Source organism: Oncorhynchus gorbuscha, linkage group LG16 (assembly GCF_021184085.1).
Source record: "Oncorhynchus gorbuscha isolate QuinsamMale2020 ecotype Even-year linkage group LG16, OgorEven_v1.0, whole genome shotgun sequence".
NCBI lineage: Eukaryota > Metazoa > Chordata > Actinopteri > Salmoniformes > Salmonidae > Oncorhynchus > Oncorhynchus gorbuscha.
Window position 1 is genome coordinate 50,703,973 of NC_060188.1, and position 23,033 is coordinate 50,727,005.

Sequence of the window (23,033 nt, forward strand, 5' to 3'; positions counted from 1 at the left end):
CCAGCCAGCCCCAGTGGAACGGGGACGAGACATGACGAGACAGGACTCACTATCAGGGATAGAGAGAGATCGCTAAAGCGTTAGTCCGGGAAGGCAAGGGCATCAGATGCCCTGGGAGACAGACAGGATAAAGGAGCGGGGTCATCGTCTTGTTATCAGACTGCAGTATCGGATGGGACACACTCTGTCTCCATCTGTTCCTTACTACACAAATCAGCTACTTTGACCAATTTGTCAACAACTTAGATAAAAAGTTAGACGATATGACATCTTGGTCTACTTCCCCTGTTATTCAAATCTGAAATTGGAACAGAATTATCTGGTACCAATCAAACATTACAGTTGTTTTTGTAACCGCATCAACAACATTTTCTGTAACTTGTCATGAACAATTGACACTTTGACCACTTTTCCTACAAGTTAGACAAAAAGTTAGAAGAGGGTATGACAACTTCGTCTACTTCTCTGCTATTTAAATATGAAGTTGGAACAAAACTATCTGTTACCAATCCAGATGAAGATGTTTTAGTAAGCGCATTAAAAACAAAAAATGTTATCCCCAAACAACAGCACTTTAGAGAAAAACTTAGAGTGGTCACCAACTGGTCGATCTTCAGGGTATTCCCAGTCGATCATTAAAAATTTATGTAAAAACGCCAACGATAAAGACTTGCTCTCCTTTTTCATTATTATTCGTTGTGCTTTTGGAGGTAGGTGCACTTGATTCAGAAGCCCTGAGCACAAGGGAAAGGGAAATGAGGTAGGCAACGTGTTCCCATTTTGAACCATTTCATTTCTCTGAAAAGACATACTCCACCCATACTCTACCCGGTGGACCTGAAGATCTGTTGCTAAACCGAGTGCACCAACTGCAGTGGCCAATCTCTGCGAATAGCTCAAATCATCGTGCCTACAAGTTTAATACTAGCCTACGTGAGTTTTCAACTTTTAAAAACATGACCAGAGAGAGACTGTCGAAGAATATGGCAAAGAGCTGCTGTTTTTATGAGCAATTTCAAGTTGAGTGTTTTATTCAGCACTGTCACTGTTTTTATTCAACACTATTACAAAACAGAAAACACCTTCTCCCGACTCCCAGTCGCGCTGCACCTAGAATGAATGAGTAGCCAAGTGTATCGATAGACCTGTGTTTTTATTATTATTAGCAGCTTGTCATGTTTATTTTAATATCAAGGACTATTTCACTTTCTCTGGTCATAGGAACAACAGGAATTGCGGTGCGACTCGAGTTTCTCCATCAGTCTCAGTCTGGCTATTCTCACCGGAGGAAAGGAAAGAGTTGCTGACCCGTCCGCTGAGATTAATGCCGTGTTCAAAACAACTGGGAAATCTCAGACTTCAGTGTGTTCAAGAAAAATAGACCCGACTGGGATATTTCTTTTTTGAGCGGTCATCCAACTCGGAACTCGGGCATCTTTCTAGAGCCTCGACTTTCCAACCTGAACATCACTGATTCAAACTTGTTTTAAAATAAACTTTGTCACACTTACAGGCACCATCATTTTTCCCTGTGGGCATATAATATTAAAACAACGCAGACTACGGAGGGTTTTACACACATCCAAACTTTTCACAGTAGCTGGACAAAGATCCAATATAAGGGAGAATGTCCACTCACCGTTATACGGCTCCCAAATAGGCCTATGTCTTATGAACATAATCAGAACCATTTTAAGGATCAGATCGTATTCACTTATCGCCACAAGATGTTTTGGCAAGTGCACCACAGACGTTGTCAGCATAAAAAAGATACGCACTGCTGTTGAACCAGCCTTCATTATAGTTGGCCTAAGGGAGCGCTTCGGTTTTGAAGAAATAAAAACGGAAAACAAGCCATTTTTGCTAGGGATGCACTGATATGACCTTTTTGGCCAATACCGATATCCGAAATATTCCTTGCCAAAAAACGAGATACAGATGACCGATGTAGTGGTCATTGTACCTAGCATCCAGCATGGTGGCGACACAGTAAAGAGAGAATGCCTGTTAATGAAGTAGCGGTTATTGTCCCGGGACCACCATATGTAGAATGTATGCATCAAGCATGGTGGTGACACAGTAAAGAGAGAATGCCTGTTAATGAAGAAGCGGTCATTGTACCTAGCATCAAGCATGGTGGCGTCTGTATAGAACTCAACTACCCGGTCGCATTCACAGGTAGTATCACATTTTCACTTCAGTTCATTACAGTACAACGGTTTGATTTGTTTGATCGTAGCTAGCTACTTAGCTAAGATAATTGTGTAGTCCAGAGCGATTTTCTAGGTTCGCTAGCCAGCTATTGTCGTTCTTTTAACGCAACGTAACGTAAACAACACTGCTAGCTAGCCAGCTAGCCCCCGACTAGCAACACTGCAGAAACTATTACACTCAACGGAACGACTTGATTAGTGTAGTGTCAACAACGCACCCACTGCCAGCTGGCCTACTTCAGCAGTACTGTATCATTTAATCATTTTAGTCAATAAGATTCTTGCTACGTAGCTTAACTTTCTGAACATTCGAGACGTGTAGTCCACTTGTCATTCCAATCTCCTTTGCATTAGCGTAGCCTCTTCTGTAGCCTGTCAACTATGTGTCTGTTTATCCCTGTTCTCTCCTCTCTGCACAGACCATACAAACGCTCCTCACCGCGTGGCCGCGGCCACCCTACTCTGGTGGTCCCAGCGCGCACGACCCACGTGGAGTTCCAGGTCTCCGGTAGCCTCTGGAACTGCCAATCTGCGGTCAACAAGGCAGAGTTCATCTCAGCCTATGCCTCCCTCCAGTCCCTCGACTTCTTGGCACTGACGGAAACATGGATCACCACAGACAACACTGCTACTCCTACTGCTCTCTCTTCGTCCGCCCACGTGTTCTCGCACACCCCGAGAGCGTCTGGTCAGCGGGGTGGTGGCACCGGGATCCTCATCTCTCCCAAGTGGTCATTCTCTCTTTCTCCCCTTACCCATCTGTCTATCGCCTCCTTTGAATTCCATGCTGTCACAGTTACTAGCCCTTTCAAGCTTAACATCCTTATCATTTATCGCCCTCCAGGTTCCTCGGAGAGTTCATCAATGAGCTTGATGCCTTGATAAGCTCCTTTCCTGAGGACGGCTCACCTCTCACAGTTCTGGGCGACTTTAACCTCCCCACGTCTACCTTTGACTCTTTCCTCTCTGCCTCCTTCTTTCCACTCCTCTCCTCTTTTGACCTCACCCTCTCACCTTCCCCCCTACTCACAAGGCAGGCAATACGCTCGACCTCATCTTTACTAGATGCTGTTCTTCCACTAACCTCATTGCAACTCCCCTCCAAGTCTCCGACCACTGCCTTGTATCCTTTTCCCTCTCGCTCTCATCCAACACCTCCCACACTGCCCCTACTCGGATGGTATCGCGCCGTCCCAACCTTCGCTCTCTCTCCCCCGCTACTCTCTCCTCTTCCATCCTATCATCTCTTCCCTCCGCTCAAACCTTCTCCCACCTATCTCCTGATTCTGCCTCCTCAACCCTCCTCTCCTCCCTCTCTGCATCCCTTGACTCTCTATGTCCCCTATCCTCCAGGCCGGCTCGGTCCTCCCCCTCCCGCTCCGTGGCTCGATGACTCATTGCGAGCTCACAGAACAGGGCTCCGGGCAGCCGAGCGGAAATGGAGGAAAACTCGCCTCCCTGCGGACCTGGCATCCTTTCACTCCCTCCTCTCTACATTTTCCTCCTCTGTCTCTGCTGCTAAAGCCACTTTCTACCACGCTAAATTCCAAGCATCTGCCTCTAACCCTAGGAAGCTCTTTGCCACCTTCTCCTCCCTCCTGAATCCTCCGCCCCTCCCCCCTCCTCCCTCTCTGCAGATGACTTCGTCAACCATTTTGAAAAGAAGGTCGACGACATCCGATCCTCGTTTGCTAAGTCAAACGACACCGCTGGTTCTGCTCACACTGCCCTACCCTGTGCTCTGACCTCTTTCTCCCCTCTCTCTCCAGATGAAATCTCGCGTCTTGTGACGGCCGGCCGCCCAACAACCTGCCCGCTTGACCCTATCCCCTCCTCTCTTCTCCAGACCATTTCCGGAGACCTTCTCCCTTACCTCACCTCGCTCATCAACTCATCCCTGACCGCTGGCTACGTCCCTTCCGTCTTCAAGAGAGCGAGAGTTGCACCCCTTCTGAAAAACCTACACTGGATCCCTCCGATGTCAACAATTACAGACCAGTATCCCTTCTTTCTTTTCTCTCCAAAACTCTTGAACGTGCCGTCCTTGGCCAGCTCTCCCGCTATCTCTCTCTGAATGACCTTCTTGATCCAAATCAGTCAGGTTTCAAGACTAGTCATTCAACTGAGACTGCTCTCCTCTGTATCACGGAGGCGCTCCGCACTGCTAAAGCTAACTCTCTCTCCTCTGCTCTCATCCTTCTAGATCTATCGGCTGCCTTCGATACTGTGAACCATCAGATCCTCCTCTCCACCCTCTCCGAGTTGGGCATCTCCAGCGCGGCCCACGCTTGGATTGCGTCCTACCTGACAGGTCGCTCCTACCAGGTGGCGTGGCGAGAATCTGTCTCCTCACCACGCGCTCTCACCACTGGTGTCCCCCAGGGCTCTGTTCTTGGCCCTCTCCTATTCTCGCTATACACCAAGTCACTTGGCTCTGTCATAACCTCACATGGTCTCTCTTATCATTGCTATGCAGACGACACACAATTAATCTTCTCCTTTCCCCCTTCTGATGACCAGGTGGCGAATCGCATCTCTGCATGTCTGGCAGACATATCAGTGTGGATGACGGATCACCACCTCAAGCTGAACCTCGGCAAGACGGAGCTGCTCTTCCTCCCGGGGAAGGACTGCCCGTTCCATGATCTCGCCATCACGGTTGACAACTCCATTGTGTCCTCCTCCCAGAGCGCCAAGAACCTTGGCGTGATCCTGGACAACACCCTGTCGTTCTCAACCAACATCAAGGCGGTGGCCCGTTCCTGTAGGTTCATGCTCTACAACATCCGCAGAGTACGACCCTGCCTCACACAGGAAGCGGCGCAGGTCCTAATCCAGGCACTTGTCATCTCCCGTCTGGATTACTGCAACTCGCTGTTGGCCGGGCTCCCTGCCTGTGCCATTAAACCCCTTCAACTCATCCAGAACGCCGCAGCCCGTCTGGTGTTCAACCTTCCCAAGTTCTCTCACGTCACCCCGCTCCTCCGTTCTCTCCACTGGCTTCCAGTTGAAGCTCGCATCCGCTACAAGACCATGGTGCTTGCCTACGGAGCTGTGAGAGGAACGGCACCTCAGTACCTCCAGGCTCTGATCAGGCCCTACACCCAAACAAGGGCACTGCGTTCATCCACCTCTGGCCTGCTCGCCTCCCTACCACTGAGGAAGTACAGCTCCCGCTCAGCCCAGTCAAAACTGTTCGCTGCCCTGGCCCCCAATGGTGGAACAAACTCCCTCACGACGCCAGGACAGCGGAGTCAATCACCACCTTCCGGAGACACCTGAAACCCCACCTCTTTAAGGAATACCTAGGATAGGATAAGTAATCCCTCTCACCCCCCCTAAGTTTTAGATGCACTATTGTTAAGTGACTGTCCCACTGGATGTCATAAGGTGAATGCACCAATTTGTAAGTTGCTCTGGATAAGAGCGTCTGCTAAATGACTTAAATGTAAATGTAATGGTGGCGACACAGTAAAGAAACTCAGAGAGAATGCCTGTTAAAGAAGTAGTGGTCATTGTACCTAGCATCAAGCATGGTGGCGACACAGTAAAGAAACTCAGAGAGAATGCCTGTTAAAGAAGTAGCGGTCATTGTACCTAGCATCAAGCATGGTGGCGACACAGTAAAGAAACTCAGAGAGAATGCCTGTTAAAGAAGTAGCGGTCATTGTACCTAGCATCAAGCATGGTGGCGACACAGTAAAGAAACTCAGAGAGAATGCCTGTTAAAGAAGTAGCGGTCATTGTACCTAGCATCAAGCATGGTGGCGACACAGTAAAGAAACTCAGAGAGAATGCCTGTTAAAGAAGTAGCGGTCATTGTACCTAGCATCAAGCATGGTGGCGACACAGTAAAGAAACTCAGAGAGAATGAATCGCTTGTTCACAGCTGAGTACTTGTGCAAATTTTAACCCTGCGGTCATTGTCGGCAGTTTTGACGACCAGGCGTATCAATGCCATGACAGAGGGTATCACGTCTGCTGCAGACGCAGTTGATGAGCTTATTTCTCCAGTCAGTTGTTCGAATGGAGCTGGGAGTGTGTTTATGTTTCCAAGTTTCAAACATGTTCTCAAATACCATTGAAATGGCAGCAGCGGTATGAGAATCAGCACATTAATGAGCATGCAATACAGCTTTCCTCAGTAGGAAATCCTCGTCGACCCACTGTGCTGTCAGACTCCGCATGCTCATGGGGCTGACATCGCTTGTCCAAATGTCAGTCGTGAAGCTAATAGCGGTGACACCCATAGCAAGTAGCTCATGAATGTGTGTTTCAACAAAACTGTGTAACTCCGGTAGGGCAACATCTGAAAAATAGCACCTAGTGTGTACCGGGGCTCGAGGTGCTCGACCAGTCGGCGAAAGCCAACATCATCCACGACAGAGAACGGTGGATTGTCAAGGGCAATGAATTCCATTATCTTGGCTTTAATGGATTTCACCTTTGAGTTGTCTCGCTGAAATTGTCTTACTCTTTCAAATGACTGCTCAACTTGAACTTGTTTAGTTGTTGGAAGTGTGCGCGTAATTATTTTTCCGTTTTTGTTCTGTGTAGCGCTGTATTTTTCAAGGCGTCATTACGTAATCTACTTACGTTATATAGGTATGCACGTCAGCTTTGACATCGATTTTGCACTTCGCCGTTAATGGCTTTAGAAGCTTCTGATAGGCTGACATAATTTGGAGGTGTACCTGTGGATGTATTTCAAGTCCTGCCTTCTAACTCAGTGCCTACCTTCTAACTCAGTGCCTCGTTTTCCCATGTCTCATCATGGAAAAATCAAAAGAAATCTGCCACGACCTCAGAAACAAAATTGTTGACTTCCACAAGTCTTGCACATCCTAGTGAGCAATTTCCAAACACCTGAAGGTACCATGTTCATCTGTACAAACAGTAGTACGCAAGTATAAACACCATGGGACCACGCAGCTGCCATACCGCTCAGGAAAGAGACACGTTCTGTCTCCTAGAGATGAATGTACTTTGCTGCGAAAAGTTCAAATCAATCCCAGAACAACAGCAAAGGACATTGTGAAGATGCTGTAGGAAACAGGGACAAAAGTATATATATCCACAGAAAAACGAGTCCTATATCAACATAACCTGAAAGGCCGCTCAGCAAGGAAGAAGCCACTGCTCCAAAAACGCCATTCAAAAGCCAGACTACGGTTTGCAACCACACATGGGGACAAAGATAGTACTTTTTGGAGAAATGTCCTCTGGTCTGATGAAACAAAAATAGAACTGTTTGGCCATAATGACCATCATTATGTTTGGAGGAGAAAGGGAGAGGCTTGCAAGCCGAAAAACAACATCCCAACTGTGAAGCACGGGAGTGGCAGCATCATGTTGTGGGGGTGCTTTGCTGCAGGAGGGACTGGTGCACTTCACAAAATAGACGAGGAAAGAAAATGATGTGGATATATTGAAGCAACATCTCAAGACATCAGTCAGGAAGTTAAAGCTTGGTTGCAAATGGGTCTTCCAAATGGACAATGACCTCAAGCATACTTCCAAAGTTGTGGCAAAATGGCTTAAGGACAACAAAGTCAAGGTATTGGAGTGGCCATCACAAAGCCCTGACCTCAATACTATAGAAAATGTGTGGGCAGAACTGAAAAAGCGTGTGCGAGCAATGAGGCCTACAAACCTGACTCAGTTACACCAGCTCGGCCAAAATTCACCCAACCTATTGTGGGAAGCTTGTGGAAGGCTACCCAAAACGTTTGACCCAAGATAAGCAATTTCAAGCAATGCTACCAAATACTAATTTAGTGTATGTAAACTTCTGACCCACTGGGAATGTGATGAAAGAAATAAAAGATGAAAGAAATAATTATCTCTGCTATTATTCTGACATTTCACATTATTAAAATAAAGTAGTGATCCTAACTGACCCAAGACAGGGAATGTCAGAGTTTAAATGTATTTGGCATATGTGTATGTAAACTTCAGACTTCAACTGTAAGACAGGTAAATTGCCGAACCTGGCGTTACGGCTGGAAATTGCCAGTGCGCCAATTGCGAAATTGCAAACTAACTAAACCAACGTTTGACACTAGCACTGTCTTAACACCAGATGAACCTAAAGCCCTATATGTTCCTGAGTGGCAGAGTTACAGTTTTGACTTAAATCTGCTTGGAAATATATGGCTAGATTTGAAAATGGTCTAGTGATGATCAACAACCAACTTGACAGAGGTTTAAGATTTTTTTTTTAAGAATAATGTGCAAATATTGCACAATACAGGTGTGCAATGCACTTAGAGACTTAACCAGAAAAATTCATAGCTGTAATCAAAGGTTACTCTAACATGTATTGAGGTGTGAACACTTATGTAAATTAGATATTTCTGTATTTCATTTTCAATCAATTAGCAAAAATGTCTAAAAACATGTTTTACTTTGTCATTATTGGATATTCTGTATAGATGGGTGAATTATTTTATTTATTTCATCCATTTTGAATTCAGGCTGTTACACAACAAAATATGGAATAAGTCAAGAGGTATGAATATTTTCTAAAGGCACTGTAGATACGTATTGAATTGTCTTGAAAGGGAAAGATGTACATCCCTGCTATAAGTGTAATAGAATGCATTATAAACAAATGATACACAATTTGCTTCAAAGAAATCGATATGTCTGTCACACCCTGACCTTAGAGAGCGGTTTCATTTCTCTATTTGATTAGGTCAGGGTGTGATTTGGGGTGGGCATTCTATGTTGTTTGTTTCTATGTTTTGGCCGGGTATGGCTCTCAATCAGGGACAGCTGTCTATCGTTGTCTCTGATTGGGAATCATACTTAGGCAGCCTTTTTCCCTTTTGGTAGTTGTGGGTCATTGTCTTCGTTTGTGCATGTGTAGCCTTACGGAGCTTCACGTTCGTTTTTGTTGTATTATTGTTTTGTTGGCGACATTTGCAAATAAAGGAAAATGTACGCTCACCACGCCGCACCTTGGTCCATTCCATACGACGATCATGACAATGTCAACATTACTCATTAGATAGATGACAACAAAAGGCTGTGCACACCATAGAAATAGAAATACTAGAATGGATAAAATCCCTGAGATAATTTAATGGATGTCTGTGCAAGTAATTCTATGGCTATGGTGTGCACAGTGACTGCACACACATCCAGAGGACAGTCAGTGAGGCGGTGAGTCTAAAGCCAGAAGAAATCAGCCAGCCCAGCCCCCAGATAGAACAGCTCATCCCACCAGGGCAGCATAGTGAGGAGATGAGGAGCCCTGGAGAGCTGTTATCACATCCAGGGAGATAGGAAAGGAGAGGGAGGAAATACGGACAGGAAATCCATGAGGCGGGGAAAGGAGGGGAGCTGGGTGTGTATCGGAAGTGCAGAGTAAACAGACTCCTTTTTTAATCATCCCAGCTCATGTTTTTTTAACTGAACACACACTTTGATCTTCTTCTCCCTCAGCCCCCCCCTTCCCCCTCCTCCTCTCATCCCCAGCCCACTAACTATCAACCTGACAGGCCAAGCCTCTCTCTCTCTGGGCTAGGTAAGACTGCCTGCCTGCTGGCCACAGAGAGAGATAGTGGTCTACACTGGGACTCCTCTGGTCTGAGGAGAGAGGTGGCTGAGAAACAGGGCCTCCCCAGGGATCATCAGGCTAGGAAGGAAGGGATGAAAAGCCTGCTTGCCATACAGTGGTGCAGAGTTAACAAGTATGCACTGTCTAGTGCCCTGCCTGCCCCAATTATACCTGATGTTTTTGTGGGCCCTCACAAAGGTCAATCTGACCTTTCACTAGGACAAAGCCCTCGACAGAGGAGAGAGTAAAGAAGAATTCTAAAGGGACTTAGTGGAAAAAAATAGCCCTTTTAAAACCATTTAGCTTGTTTTAATTGGACAGAGAGCCCATCAGAGGATTAACTTCAAAAGGAGGTGCGGCAGGCGTAACCTCCTCCTCTCCCTCCTTTCCACTGGGCCCAGAAGACAGCAGGATTTCATTTCAAGTTCAAAGTTATCCCAGAAACCTTTTCACTTCTTCTTCTCCTCCACAGGCTGGCCCTCCGTAGCCACTCGACTGGCGTTGTAGCGGGAAAGGCAGAGAGAGGGAGTCAAAATTCCTGACCGCTCGAGTCGTCCAAACATACAGTACAGGCCTGAGCCAAGCCAGGCCAGCCAGCCAATGTAGGCAGTGTGTGTGTCCTGAGGACATCCTACCAGAGAGATTAGAACGTTGGATATTAGTTCTGAGGGGGAAATGTGGCAATAGTCCCCTGACCTGAATACACTGAGGGATATGAAAGAGATAAGAATAGCAAACAGCATGTTAGAGAGTCCTTTATGTGGCTGTGTTTGTTTATTACCAACAAGTGTTGGCTTTGCACATTCTATTTCAGCTGAGTGTACAAAACATTAGGAACATCTTCCTAATATTGAGTTGCACCCCCTTTTTTCAGCCTCAATTCATTGGGGCATTGACTCTACAATGTGTCAAAAGCGTTCCACAGGGATGCTGGCCCATGTTGACTCCAATTCTTCCCACAGTTGCATCAAGTTGGCTGGATGTGCGTTGGGTGGTGGACCATTCTTGACACACACAGGAAACTGTTGAGCGTGAAAAACCCAGTAGCGTTGCAGTTCTTGACACAAACCGATGAGTATGGTACCCACTACCATACCCTGTTCAAAGGCCTTAAATCTTTTGTCTTGCCTATTCACACATACATAATCCATGTCTTAATTGTCTAAAGACCATAAAAATCCTTATTTAACCGGTCGTCTCCCCTTCATCTACACTGATTGAAGTGGATTTAACAGGTAAAATCAATAAGGGATCACAGCTTTCACCTGGATTCACCTGGTCAGTCTGTCATGTAAAAAGCAGGTGTTCCTAATGTTCTGTATACTCAGTGTATATCAGGGAAAAGAAAAGCACCCACATCCCCCACTGCTCACGTTGATCAAATATTATATGACAGGCATTTAATACCAACAATGATTTCTCTGTATTGTCAAACAGAAAATCATAACATTCTAAACACTGTATTCTATACAAGACAAAGAACGGAAAATAAAAACTAAATATGAGGGGCTGAGGTGGGGGCGGCAGGTAGCCTAGTGGCTAGAGCATTGGACTAGTAACCAATAGGTTGCAAGATCGAATCCCCAAGCTGACAAGGTAAAAATCTATCATTCTGCCCCTGAACAAGGCAGTTAACCCACTGTTCCTAGGCCGCCATTGAAAATAAGAATTTGTTCTTAACTGACTTGCATAGATAAATAAAGGTAAAAATAAAAATATCCATGGGAAAGAACCCAAAGGTTGTGGTGCTTGATAATTCCTCAAATAAAACTTCATTTTTTCTCATGCCAGATCTTGTTTTTCTTCTGTGATCAAATAGAGAGCGAGAACCTGTGGCCCAGAGAAACAACATGCTTAAGAAGATCAAACGTGGCCAGAGAGGTGTAATTACTGTGGGTTATGAAAACTGGCTGTCATGCTCCACCACGGTTGAGAGAGTCAAATTCAGAGTAGCCTGAGGAGCTACAAGTCAGGCACGCCTGAGTGATGACAAAAAAAGAGAAGGATACAGAGAAAGACAGATCTATCTAGTGCTGCTGGATACTGGACAGGTGAGTTAGGCTAAAACTAAGACCGTGTTTCTCTCTTGGAAGAGTCAGCGCTGTTGCACTCTACTCAGCCCTGAAGTACTTCAATGTAAACACAAACACCTTTGATAAACCAGTTATATGTGTAGCCTATTCATTGAATCCAAGCTATTAATGGTATTACAATTCATATCTCTATAGGTTGTGCTTTTAGCAGTCTAAGACAAAACAGATACACAAGTCACGAACTTTGTGGAATCTGGAATGTGTGTTGGCGTTTTTGTGAAAAAGAGAGAAAGGGACAGACACAACCTCTTCCTTTATAAACCTGCCCCCCCCAATCTCCTCTTTCCCTGGAAGGAAGACAGGAACATAAAGCGGTGAACATAAAGCAGCGCTCAGAGGCAATAGAGGCCTGTTTAAACAGGTCTACTACCCTGCACTGCAACAAAGACACATCATCGCACAGGGTGAGGCTGAACCGGAACCCTATTTCCTATATTGTCAAAAGATGTACACCAAATAGGGTATAGGGTGCCATTTCGTACTAGGGCTTGGAATTCAAATCAAATCAAAATCAAATGAAATTTATTTATATAGCCCTTCGTACATCAGCTGATATCTCAAAGTGCTGTACAGAAACCCAGCCTAAAACCCCAAACAGCAAACAATGCAGGTGAAAAAGCACGGGACATCGGAAAGCACGGGAATTGCCAGGGACATCTCAATATAATATTATCACAATACTTCGATACGATATGTATTGTGATTCTCACGATTCTATAAGTATTATGATTCGATATTGTGATTTAATTGCGAACCAAAGGTTCCAAACATATTGCTTACCATATGTCTGCTGCAGAGGGACAAGAGAGAGCCATGAGAAAAGGAGTTCTTCAGTCATGTAAATAAAACTGAATAAACTAATTGTCTCCCTATTTAAGAAGCTGTAAAGGAAAAATACTGGAGTTTTGGTTCAGGTACAGCAAACTAGCGCAAAAATAATATTGCGATATTGTTAAAACGATACGATACACCTTCAAAAATAATATCCAAATAATATCCACTACAGTTAAACAATTTGGGGTCACTTAGAAATGTCCTTGTTTATGAAAAAAAGCACATCTTTGGTCCATTAAAATATCATCAAATTGATCAGAAATACAGTGTAGACATTGTTAATGTTGTAAATTACTATTGTAGCTGGAAACGGCTGATTTTTTATGGAATATCTAAATAGGCGTACAGAGGCCCATTATCAGCAACCATCACTCCTGTGTTCCAATAGCACGTTGTGTTAGCTAAACCAAGTTTATCATTTTAAAAGGCTAATTGATCATTAGAAAACCCTTTTGCAGTTATGTTAACACAACTGGAAACTGTTGTGCTGATTATAGAAGGAATAAAACTGTCCTTTAGACTAGTTGAGTATCTGGAGCATCAGGATTTGTGGGTTCAATTACAGGCTCATAATGGCCAGAAACAAGACGCTTTGTTCTGGAACTAGTCAGTCTATTATTGTTCTAAGAAATTAAGGCTAATCCATGCGACACATTGCCAAGAAACTGAAGATCTTGTACAACGCTGTATACTACTCCCTTCACAGAACGGCGCAAACTGGCTCTAACCAGAATAGAAAGAGGGGTGGGAGGCCCCGGTGCACAACTGAGCAACAAGACAAGTACATTAGAGTGTCTAGTTTGGGGAAACAGACGCCTCACAAGTCCTCAACTGGCAGCTTCACTAAAATAGTACCCGCAAAACACCAATCTCAAAGTCAACAGTGAAGAGGCAACTCTGGGATGCTGGCCTTCTAGGCAGAGTTGCAAAGAAAAAGCCATATCTCAGACTGGCCACAAAAAAATAAAAGATTAAGATGGGCAAAATACACAGACACTGGACAGAGGAACTCTGCTTAGAAGGCGAGCATCCCGTAGTAGCCTCTTCACTATTGACGTTGATACTGGTGTTTTGCGGGTACTATTTAATGAAGCAGCCAGTTGAGGACTTGTTAAAATAAAACCATTATAATAAGCGATCAAAGTTCATTCGTGTTGCCTCTTCATTAATTATCCTTCCCCCACAAAAAAAGTTATTTGAAAAAGTAATTTTCAGCATGTGCCTGATATTCTAAGAGGTCATTTGAGGTGGACTTATGTTTTGAGCAACATTGTAACCTACAGATGAAGACGGAAGTTTACATACACTTAGGTTGGAGTCATTAAAACTCATTTTTCAATGACTCCACAAATGTCTTGTTAACAGTAGGTCAGAAATTTACATACACTAAGTTGACTGAAACTTTAAACAGCTCCTGAAAATTCCAGAAAATTATGTCATGGCTTTAGAAGCTTCTGATAGGCAAATTGACATCATTTTAGTCAATTGGAGGTGTAGCTGTGGATGCATTTCAAGGCCTACCTTCAAACTCCGTGCCTCTTTGCTTGACATCATGGGAAAATCAAAAGAAATCAACCACGACCTCAGAAACAAAATTGTAGACCTCCACAAGTCTGGTTCCTTGGGAGCAATTTCCAAACGCCTGAAAGTACCACGTTCAAGTGTACAAATAATAGTATGCAAGTATAAACACCAGCAGCTGTCATACTACTCAGGAAGGATATGTGTTCTGTCTCCTAGAGATTAACGTACTTTGCTGAAAAAAGTGCAAATCAATCCCAGAACAAAGGCAAAGGACCTTGTGAAGATGCTGGAGGAAACAGGTACAAAAGTATCTATATTCACAGTAAAATTATTCCTATATTGACAAAGATCATACTTTTTGGAGAAATGTCCTCTGGTCTGATGAAACAAAAATAGAACTGTTTGGCCATAATGGCCATCATTATGTTTGGAGGAAAAGCCAAAGACACCATCCCAACCGTGAAGCACGGGGGTGGCAGCATCATGTTGTGGGGGTGCTTTGCTGCAGGAGGGACTGGTGCACTTCACAAAATAGATGGCATCATGAAGAAAGAAAATGATGTGGATATATTGAAGCAACATCTCAAGACATCAGTCAGGAAGTTAAAGCTTGGTCACAAATGGGTCTTCCAAATGGACAATGACCTCAAGCATACTTCCAAAGTTGTAGCAAAATGGCTTAAGGACAACAAAGTCAAGGTATTGGAGTGGCCATCACAAAGCCCTGACCTCAATCCTATAGAACATTTGTGGGCAGAACTGGAAAAGCATATGCGAGCAAGGAGGCCTACAAACCTGACTCAGTTACACCAACTCTGTCAGGAGGAATGGGCCAAAATTCACCCAACTTATTGTGGGACGCTTGTGGAAGGCTACCCGAAACGTTTAACCAAAGTTAAAACATTTAAAGGCCATGCTAACAAATACTAATTGAGTGTATGTAAACTTCTGACCCACTGGGAATGTGATGAAAGAAATAAAAGCTGAAATAAATAATCTCTCTACTATTATTATGACATTTCACTTTCTTAAAATGAAGTGGTGATCCTAACTGACCTAAAACAGCGAATTATTACAAGGATTAAATGTCACAAGGATTAAATGTCAGGAAAACCTTTGTGAAAACCTGATTTTAAATGTATTTGGCTAAGGTGTATGTAAACTTTCGACTTCAACTGTATGTTTGAGACCAAAGTGTGAGAAGCGTGCCTGTATCTCTCACAGAACTAAAATGAGATTAACTTTATATGATCTCTCACCCTCTCTCTACTCTGATGTCCTTGAGCCTGCAACTCTCATCAAGTTCGTCAAAAATAGCTAGCAATGCTAACATTAGCCAGCTAAAATCTGATTGCAGTACGAACTGAATCGGCCCTTGAGCGAACCATGGTGTGTTGTGCGCCAGCGAGTGCGGATAGAGTGTGCGCACCAGTCCAAACAAGCTGAACTAAGGGGTAGAATTCGATCGATTATGATTTTTAAATGCCGATACCGATTATTGGAGGACCAGAAAAAGACAATACCGATTAATCGGACCATTTTTTATTTAATAATGAGAATTACAAAAATACTGAATGAAAACTTATTTTAACTTAATATATCAATAATATCAATTTAGCCTCAAATAAATAATGAAACATGTTCAATTTGGTTTAAATAATGTTGGAGTAATGTTGGAGAAGAAAGTAAAAGTGCAATAAGTGCCATGTAAGAAAGCTAACGTTTAAGTTCCTTGCTCAGAACATGAGAATGAAAGCTGGTATGAAAGCTGGTGGTTCCTTTTAACACGAATCTTCAATATTCCCAGGTGAGAAGTTTTAGGTTGTAGTTATTATAGGAATTATAAGACTATTTCTCTCTATACGATTTGTATTTCATATACCTTTGACTATTGGATGTTCTTATAGGCACTTTAGTATTGCCAGTGTAACAGTATAGCTTTTGTCTCTCTCCTCGCTCCTACCTGGGCTCGAACCAGGAACACATCAACAACAGCTACCCTTGAAGCAGCGTTACACATGCAGAGCAAGGGGAACAACCACTCCAAGTCTCAGAGCGAGTGACGTTTGAAACGCTATTAGCGTGCACCCCGCTAAATAGCTAGCCATTTCACATCGGTTACACCAGCCTAATCTTGGGAGTTGGTAGGCTTGAAGTCATAAACAGCGCAATAGCTGCTGGCAAACGCACGAAAGTGCTGTTTGCATGAATGCTTACAAGCCTGCTGCTGCCTACCATCGCTCAGTCAGACTGCTATATCAAATCATGGACTTAATTATAACATAATAACACACAGCAATACAAGCCTTTGTTCATTAATATGGTTAAATCTGGAAACTATCATTTCGAAAACAAAACGTTTATCCTTTCAATGAAATATGGAACGGTTCCACAATTTCCCTAGTTGTAAGAAATTCATGTTAGCAGGCAATATTAACTAAATATGCAGGTTTAAAAATATATACTTGTGTATTGATTTTAAAGAAAGGCATTGATGTTTATGGTTTGGTACATTGGTACAACGACAGTGCTTTTTCTCGCAAATGCGCTTGTTAAATCATCACCCATTTGTCGAAGTAGGCTGTGATTCGATGAGAAATTAACATGCACTGCATCGATTATATGCAACGCAGGACAAGCTAGATAAACTAGTAATATCAACCATGTGTAGTTAACTAGTGATTATGTTAAGATTGATTGTTTTTTATAAGATAAGTTTAATGCTAGCTAGCAACTGACCTTGGCTTCTTGCTGCCCTCGCGTAACAGGTAGTCAGCCTGCCACGCAGGCTCCTCGTGGAGTGCAATGTCATGCAGGTGGTTAGAGCGTTGGACTAGTAACCGGAAGGTTGCAAAAAACGAATCCCCAAGCTGACAAGGTAAAAATCTGTCGTTCTGCCCCTGAACAAGGCAGTTAACGTTCCTAGGCCGTCATTGAAAATAAGAATGTGTTCTTAACTGACTTGCCTAGTCAAATATAGATAAAATAAAGGTGTAAAAAAATATATAATAATTTAAACGGCCAAATCAATGCCCAAAAATACAGATTGTTAATCGGCCATTCCAATTAACCGGTCGACCTCTAGCCTAAATAGCACCTTATTCGCTATGTGGGGAATTCCGACCTGAGTTAAGCTCGCGTAAATGGAAATTAATTCCCTTTTGATGCGCTTTTCTCTCTAAGTGTATTCTAACCTTGAACTTAAGCATGAGAATAGCATGCTATTCATCCGCTATTCGTTGGGTGTCAAGATGAAAGAAATGAAGGTGTGGTGGACGTCTACAGATGCTCCTTATTCTGATTCCACCACCTTTACGAGTGATGAAACGATGAATAAGGTCGAGCAACCTGTCGGTTCTAAGTGGAACAACATCTCATTTATTTTTTCCCCCTATAAATAACACCATTCGCCATGCAATGTAATTTACAAATTGATAAGTAAAGGAGGAAGCCATTTGGATAAGGAGATTGTAAATATAAATGACAATTGTTTTAGATCTATTTGACCTTTTACACACACACTAATGATCACTGGAAACCAGTCATATAGCAGCAAACTGAAGCATATCAACATATCACCTTTTCCACAGGGAAGTTTTTGAAATCCTGGTCTTATAATTTGGGATGAAATTTGGGGACCCAATCTATAGGCTTCTGAAAATGACAGTATATCGCCAAACCTACGGAGTTGATTTATGATTTCTAGAATGTTTTAATTATATGCCCAGACTTTCACTGTATTTATTTTTTAGAGAATTTGTATTGTGTTAAATATTGGCCACTATCAGTAGCCACCATCAGTTATACCCACATACATTTATAACTGTCACTGACTAGTTAGTTTCCTAACATTTTGCATCATTCCATTACATCGTTAGTTTACCTCTCTTCCTGGTTGAATTAAATGTTTTCAGCGCGAGCAAAGGAACCACGCCTGCAAAGCCCATTACTCACCTGCATAAGGTAAGTCTGAATACAAACTACTGAGAAGTGCGTAAGAAAGGCATAATGATCTACATTTCCTTAGTCTGAATCGGCCCTGTATACTTAACTATGGGCCCTGGTCAAAAGTTGTGCACTATATAGTGAATAGGATGCAGAGTAGGAAAGGCGTAATGATATACATTTCCTTAGTCTGAATCAGCCCTGTATACTTAACTATGGGCCCTGGTCAAAAGTGGTGCACTATATAGTGAATAGGATGCCATTTGGGATGCAGCCTCAGTAAAACAGTAATCTAGGAATCACTTTCTGACAGACAGACCTAGGTCTACACCTCAGTGTTGTTTTCAAACTGTAATCCACTCCTTCAAAATCAGGTCAAATGTTATCACTCATATCTAAGGTGATATATCAAAGAAGCACTCAGCGCAAAGGAAAGGCTTCATTGCCTCAATGTAAATGAACAAAGACCAGGAAAGCTGACTTATGCCTTTGATCTTTTCAGCAGCACTGCTATGCAATACACCTCTAAAAAAATCAACATCACACACACAAGCACACTCACATGCACATACTTAGACGTACTGAGTATATATTTTATATTAAATTAATCTACTGTCATCATTTTCACCGCTATGTCTAATATTGGACATTCCCTGTGGAAAAGGCTGTGTAGGCTAATTCTTTATCAATTATGGCCATCTGCAGCATCTGGTTCTCCATTCAAAATGCCTCATGCACCTGGTGAGTGAGGACAGACAAGACCCTATGCATCTCATATCTGTCGTCCCCTTTTCTTCTCAGACTGGAAATAAATTGACTTAACCTTGCATTAGTTCCCCAACAACTTTAATCCATGCATGAATCCAAACTATGCACCACAGAGAGCGCAGGAACTGGCATGGCTTGCAGAATAGAAACATTTATAGTATAGCCCACATGTAAGCCTATGCGTTTAGCATTTGAATTATGCATTGTTTACAGTAAGGGCACGAGCAAGCTAACATTTTTTTTCTTAACAATGCAGCTTTTGATCTCAACTGTTGAACTTGCATGGAATGCATTGTTTGGTATTTAATCACACTGTTCAGTAAAAAATAAAAAATAAAAAGGGAGTTTTTTGGCAACTTCTGGGCATGGCTGTCCCTAATAATTTAGGTTCTACAAATCCATCAGCTTGACAAAAGGTTTGGGTGGAGATATTGGCACTCTCACCTCTAACCAGTATTTTATTGGCAGGCAGGAGGAAGACAACTGGGAATAAGATAAAATTAAAACAAATAGAGCCCTATAAATATATATGTCAACACTGTTGTTAATGAGGAATGTTGATATAGGTATCCTATTCAATTCTAATTCCTAATTCTATGGTTGACACAGACAGCATGCATATGAGACAGAGTGACAACGAAGGGTTATATGCCTAGCAGCTCAATAACCTATTACATTATAGTGACTGAGATCAACAACAAGATGACAAAAAAGTTGGCCTGAAATGTAACACTGCCATGGGGGTTTTGTGGTTTAGGATATGGCACAGTGTTAACATCAGAGTTTGCCACAGTGAATCTGCCAAGGTGAAGAATCAGGGTGGCAAGAACAGTCAAATTAAATCTTGTCAAAACAAGCCATAAACATCAGATCGGACAGGACAGATGCCTAAAGTGGTCCTCTGGAGGATGTTGTTTCACAATGTGACATACTGTACCAAGCAATGCATACAAATCTGAAACAATACTCCACAGTCCAATGGACTACCAGGCCAGCCTATATCACAAGATGTATCCATGGACTGAATTCATGTAACATAATTGATTAAAGATGCATGGGATATTTTAACACAATAACGACTCTTTGCTAAACTTATTGCCACAGAGTTATTGATAGCTAACCAAGAAAATGTAGCCCGTATGGACTTGACTTGCATTGCACATGATCAGGTGGACCTGGAAACCTATATGACCGTGACACATACCTGCATGAGCTTCCCCTCTGCAGAGCCGGCGCTCCCTCCGACAAACAGCCCTTCCAGAGTGATGGGCTTCCCCGTGGGCTCGTGTCTCAGCAGTGTCACCTTGATGACAGCCCTGGGGGCCGAGCGCTCCGTTTCTACGGCCGCCGCCAGCTCCAGGCCCGTCTGGCCGAACACCACCTGCAGGGCCGCTATGAGCAGCCACGGCCAGAGCCCGGCCAATCGCCGCTGGGGAACGGTCATTGGATCGGCTGCAGCGGCGGGCTCCGGCCGCACATCGTGGACTTCAAAGCTGGCAACAACCGGAGTTGATTCAGGACAATAAATATATGGCCCAGCAACGGTCCTCCTTTTTGTGGGTTCTAAAATGTACAAACCCGTGAAAACGATTCGAAAAACAGGGTTAAATCCAACGTTTTAAGGCTCACTGACTGCCATGTTGTCTTTGTGGATGCATTTCTTGTGGATTTCTGGTTAATTCTTACCCCGCTTTAAAAGTTTGTTCCAGTTGAAAAAGTTATTGATTTTACTCTTCACATACAACACGAGCTCCAGTCCTTACAGGAGATAAACAGTAGCCCAGTTCTCATTTTCAACGTGCAGGTTGAAGTTGTCAGTCGGTTCAGTCCGGACACTTCCAAAACACCGGCTCTTGTAATATTCCACCACTGGCAATATTTCAAAAAACCTTTTGCAACAATGTTGATAATTAATTATGTGACCAACCCACTATAAACATGCTACAGTAACGTCTGGTTTTAAAAATGTATCCAATTTACCGGTATTCCATGTCACATTTCCAGAGCAAGGAAAAAAATAGTAAAATCTCGCTGACGGACTCTAGATGCAACAAGTATCTCTAAAGCAATTCCCCCTACTATTCTTTACGCTGGATGTGTGAATGTAGGCTATCCCCACCGCACTGTATTCCTACAGGTTTCAAACGAATGGCAAGGTTTGTTGAACTTCAGAAACCGAGATGAACAAAGTCAAATTGATGTTGATAAGACTGATTCCAAGATGACAGTCGACCATACAGTTAACAACGACGGAAATTCTATAGTAACTTTCATAAACTCTGTAGCGACTAAATCTCGACAAAAATGCAACAATAAAGTTGACAACGGAGCATTCCGGACTTTTGACATGTTTAACTAGCTAATCCAATGGAACCGTTGAAATTATTTACATAGCATGTTATAACTAGTTAATTAATTAGCAGTAGAAATCACGTGTCATTTCTGCAGCCGACGCATTCACATGTCTATCGCCCGCTTAAGTTGTTACGCATCTAAAATCGGTTTTCTTCCTGTCACCTTCCAAAAAAGTTGTCTCTTTTCCCGAGTACCACGTCTGAAATGTATAACAATTCTGAAACGAAATACTTCCCGCGGTTGCCGAAAAAAGATATATACGCTAAACTCCAGTAATTTACTGAAGATACTGAAAATGTAGAAAAAAATGTAGAATCGAAGGAACGCAAGTCGTTAAAACACTGTTATTGATCTTCATAAAAAAAACATAGAAAATTTAGAAAAAGACACTGTACATTAAGCGAAGTCCCGAAGCCTGCCTCTCGTAGTCTCCCTCCCCTGGGCTTTCATTGACTGTCTACCTGCTGACTGCCTGTTACGGAGGGTGGAGCATGAGCTACACAGTGACACTAAAGACGACACCGGGCGGCCTCAAGCGGTCAACCCTGGTAACAGCCAAGCGCCACTTTTTGACCTCGTTTAGATCGAATATTCTGGAATGTAGACAATCCACCTTTGAGGGCCCCATATAAAGAACTACATTATGCAATAAATGAAATGCAAATCTAATTAATTATATCACATTTTAATCATAATAATGATAAGATATGTTTTTCATGACTCAAGGTTAAAATAGATTTGTTGCTTTTCTGCATTTCAAAATTATGTAAAAATGTCCCTTTTTGGTGTCAAACTAAAACAAACAAGGAATAAAAATTAAGGTTACTTGTGTTTTAACTAAAAACAAAAAAAGACAAATAAGTCTTGTTATGTATGGCCGCAGGTAGATTATCAAAATGATTGGATCCTATAGTGTATGTAAAAATTAAAAAATAGTATAAAATTCAAACTTAATAGAATTGCTCAGAGAAAGAGATTGTTTAACAAGAAATTACTTCTTTAAAAAAAACTCCCCTTGCGAGGATAACGACACAGCCTTTTTCTAAAATGTTTTATGAGATTGGAGAACACATTGAGGGGGATCTTAAACCATTCTCAATACAGAATCTTTCCAGGCCCTTGATATCCTTTGTCTGTGCTCATGGACTGCCCTCTTCAGTTCAAACCACAGATTTTCAAATTGGGTTCAATTCTGAAGACTGAGACTGCCACTGCAAACTGTTGATTCTGTGGCCAATTAACCATTTATGTAATTGGGGTTATGGTCTTGCTGGAAGATCCACTCCGGCAGAGGAAACTAGGTTTTTGGCAAACATTTCCTCCTTGTATTTGGTAAAGCTCATGATGCCGTTGATCTTAACAAGGGCCCTAAGACATGTAGAAGCAAAATAGCCCCATAACATCCACCATATTTTACAGTAGAGATGAGGTATTTTCTGCATATGCATTGTTCTTTCGACGCAAAACTCTTCACTGGTGCGCGTGGCCAAAGAGCTTTACTTTCCTTTTCATCTAACCATAGCAGTAGTTTCAATCCAAGTGCCAATGCCGTTCAGCAAACACCAGGCATATACATTTGTTGAATACATGGATATAAAGCTCTTTGGCCACACACACCATCAAAAGAAAGTTGCATCTGCAGAAAAGAACCCCATACCTACTGTAAAATATGGTGGTGGTATCGTGAACTTTACCCAGTACCAGGACATTTTAGCTAAAAACCTAGATGCCTCTGCA

At 42.8% G+C, this 23,033-nt stretch overlaps 1 protein-coding gene across 1 annotated transcript in view; it reads right to left on the bottom strand.

The window, feature by feature from the left end:
- LOC124000663 (E3 ubiquitin-protein ligase RNF43-like) overlaps nucleotides 1-21,729 on the bottom strand; it is a 150,557-nt gene extending 128,828 nt beyond the window's left edge. Inside the window, exon 1 of the mRNA XM_046307211.1 lies at nucleotides 20,146-21,729. Coding sequence (XP_046163167.1) covers nucleotides 20,146-20,385 — 240 coding nt within the window. The 5' untranslated portion in view covers nucleotides 20,386-21,729. The remainder of the gene's footprint in view (nucleotides 1-20,145) is intronic.
- Between the last annotated feature and the right edge of the window lie 1,304 nt (nucleotides 21,730-23,033).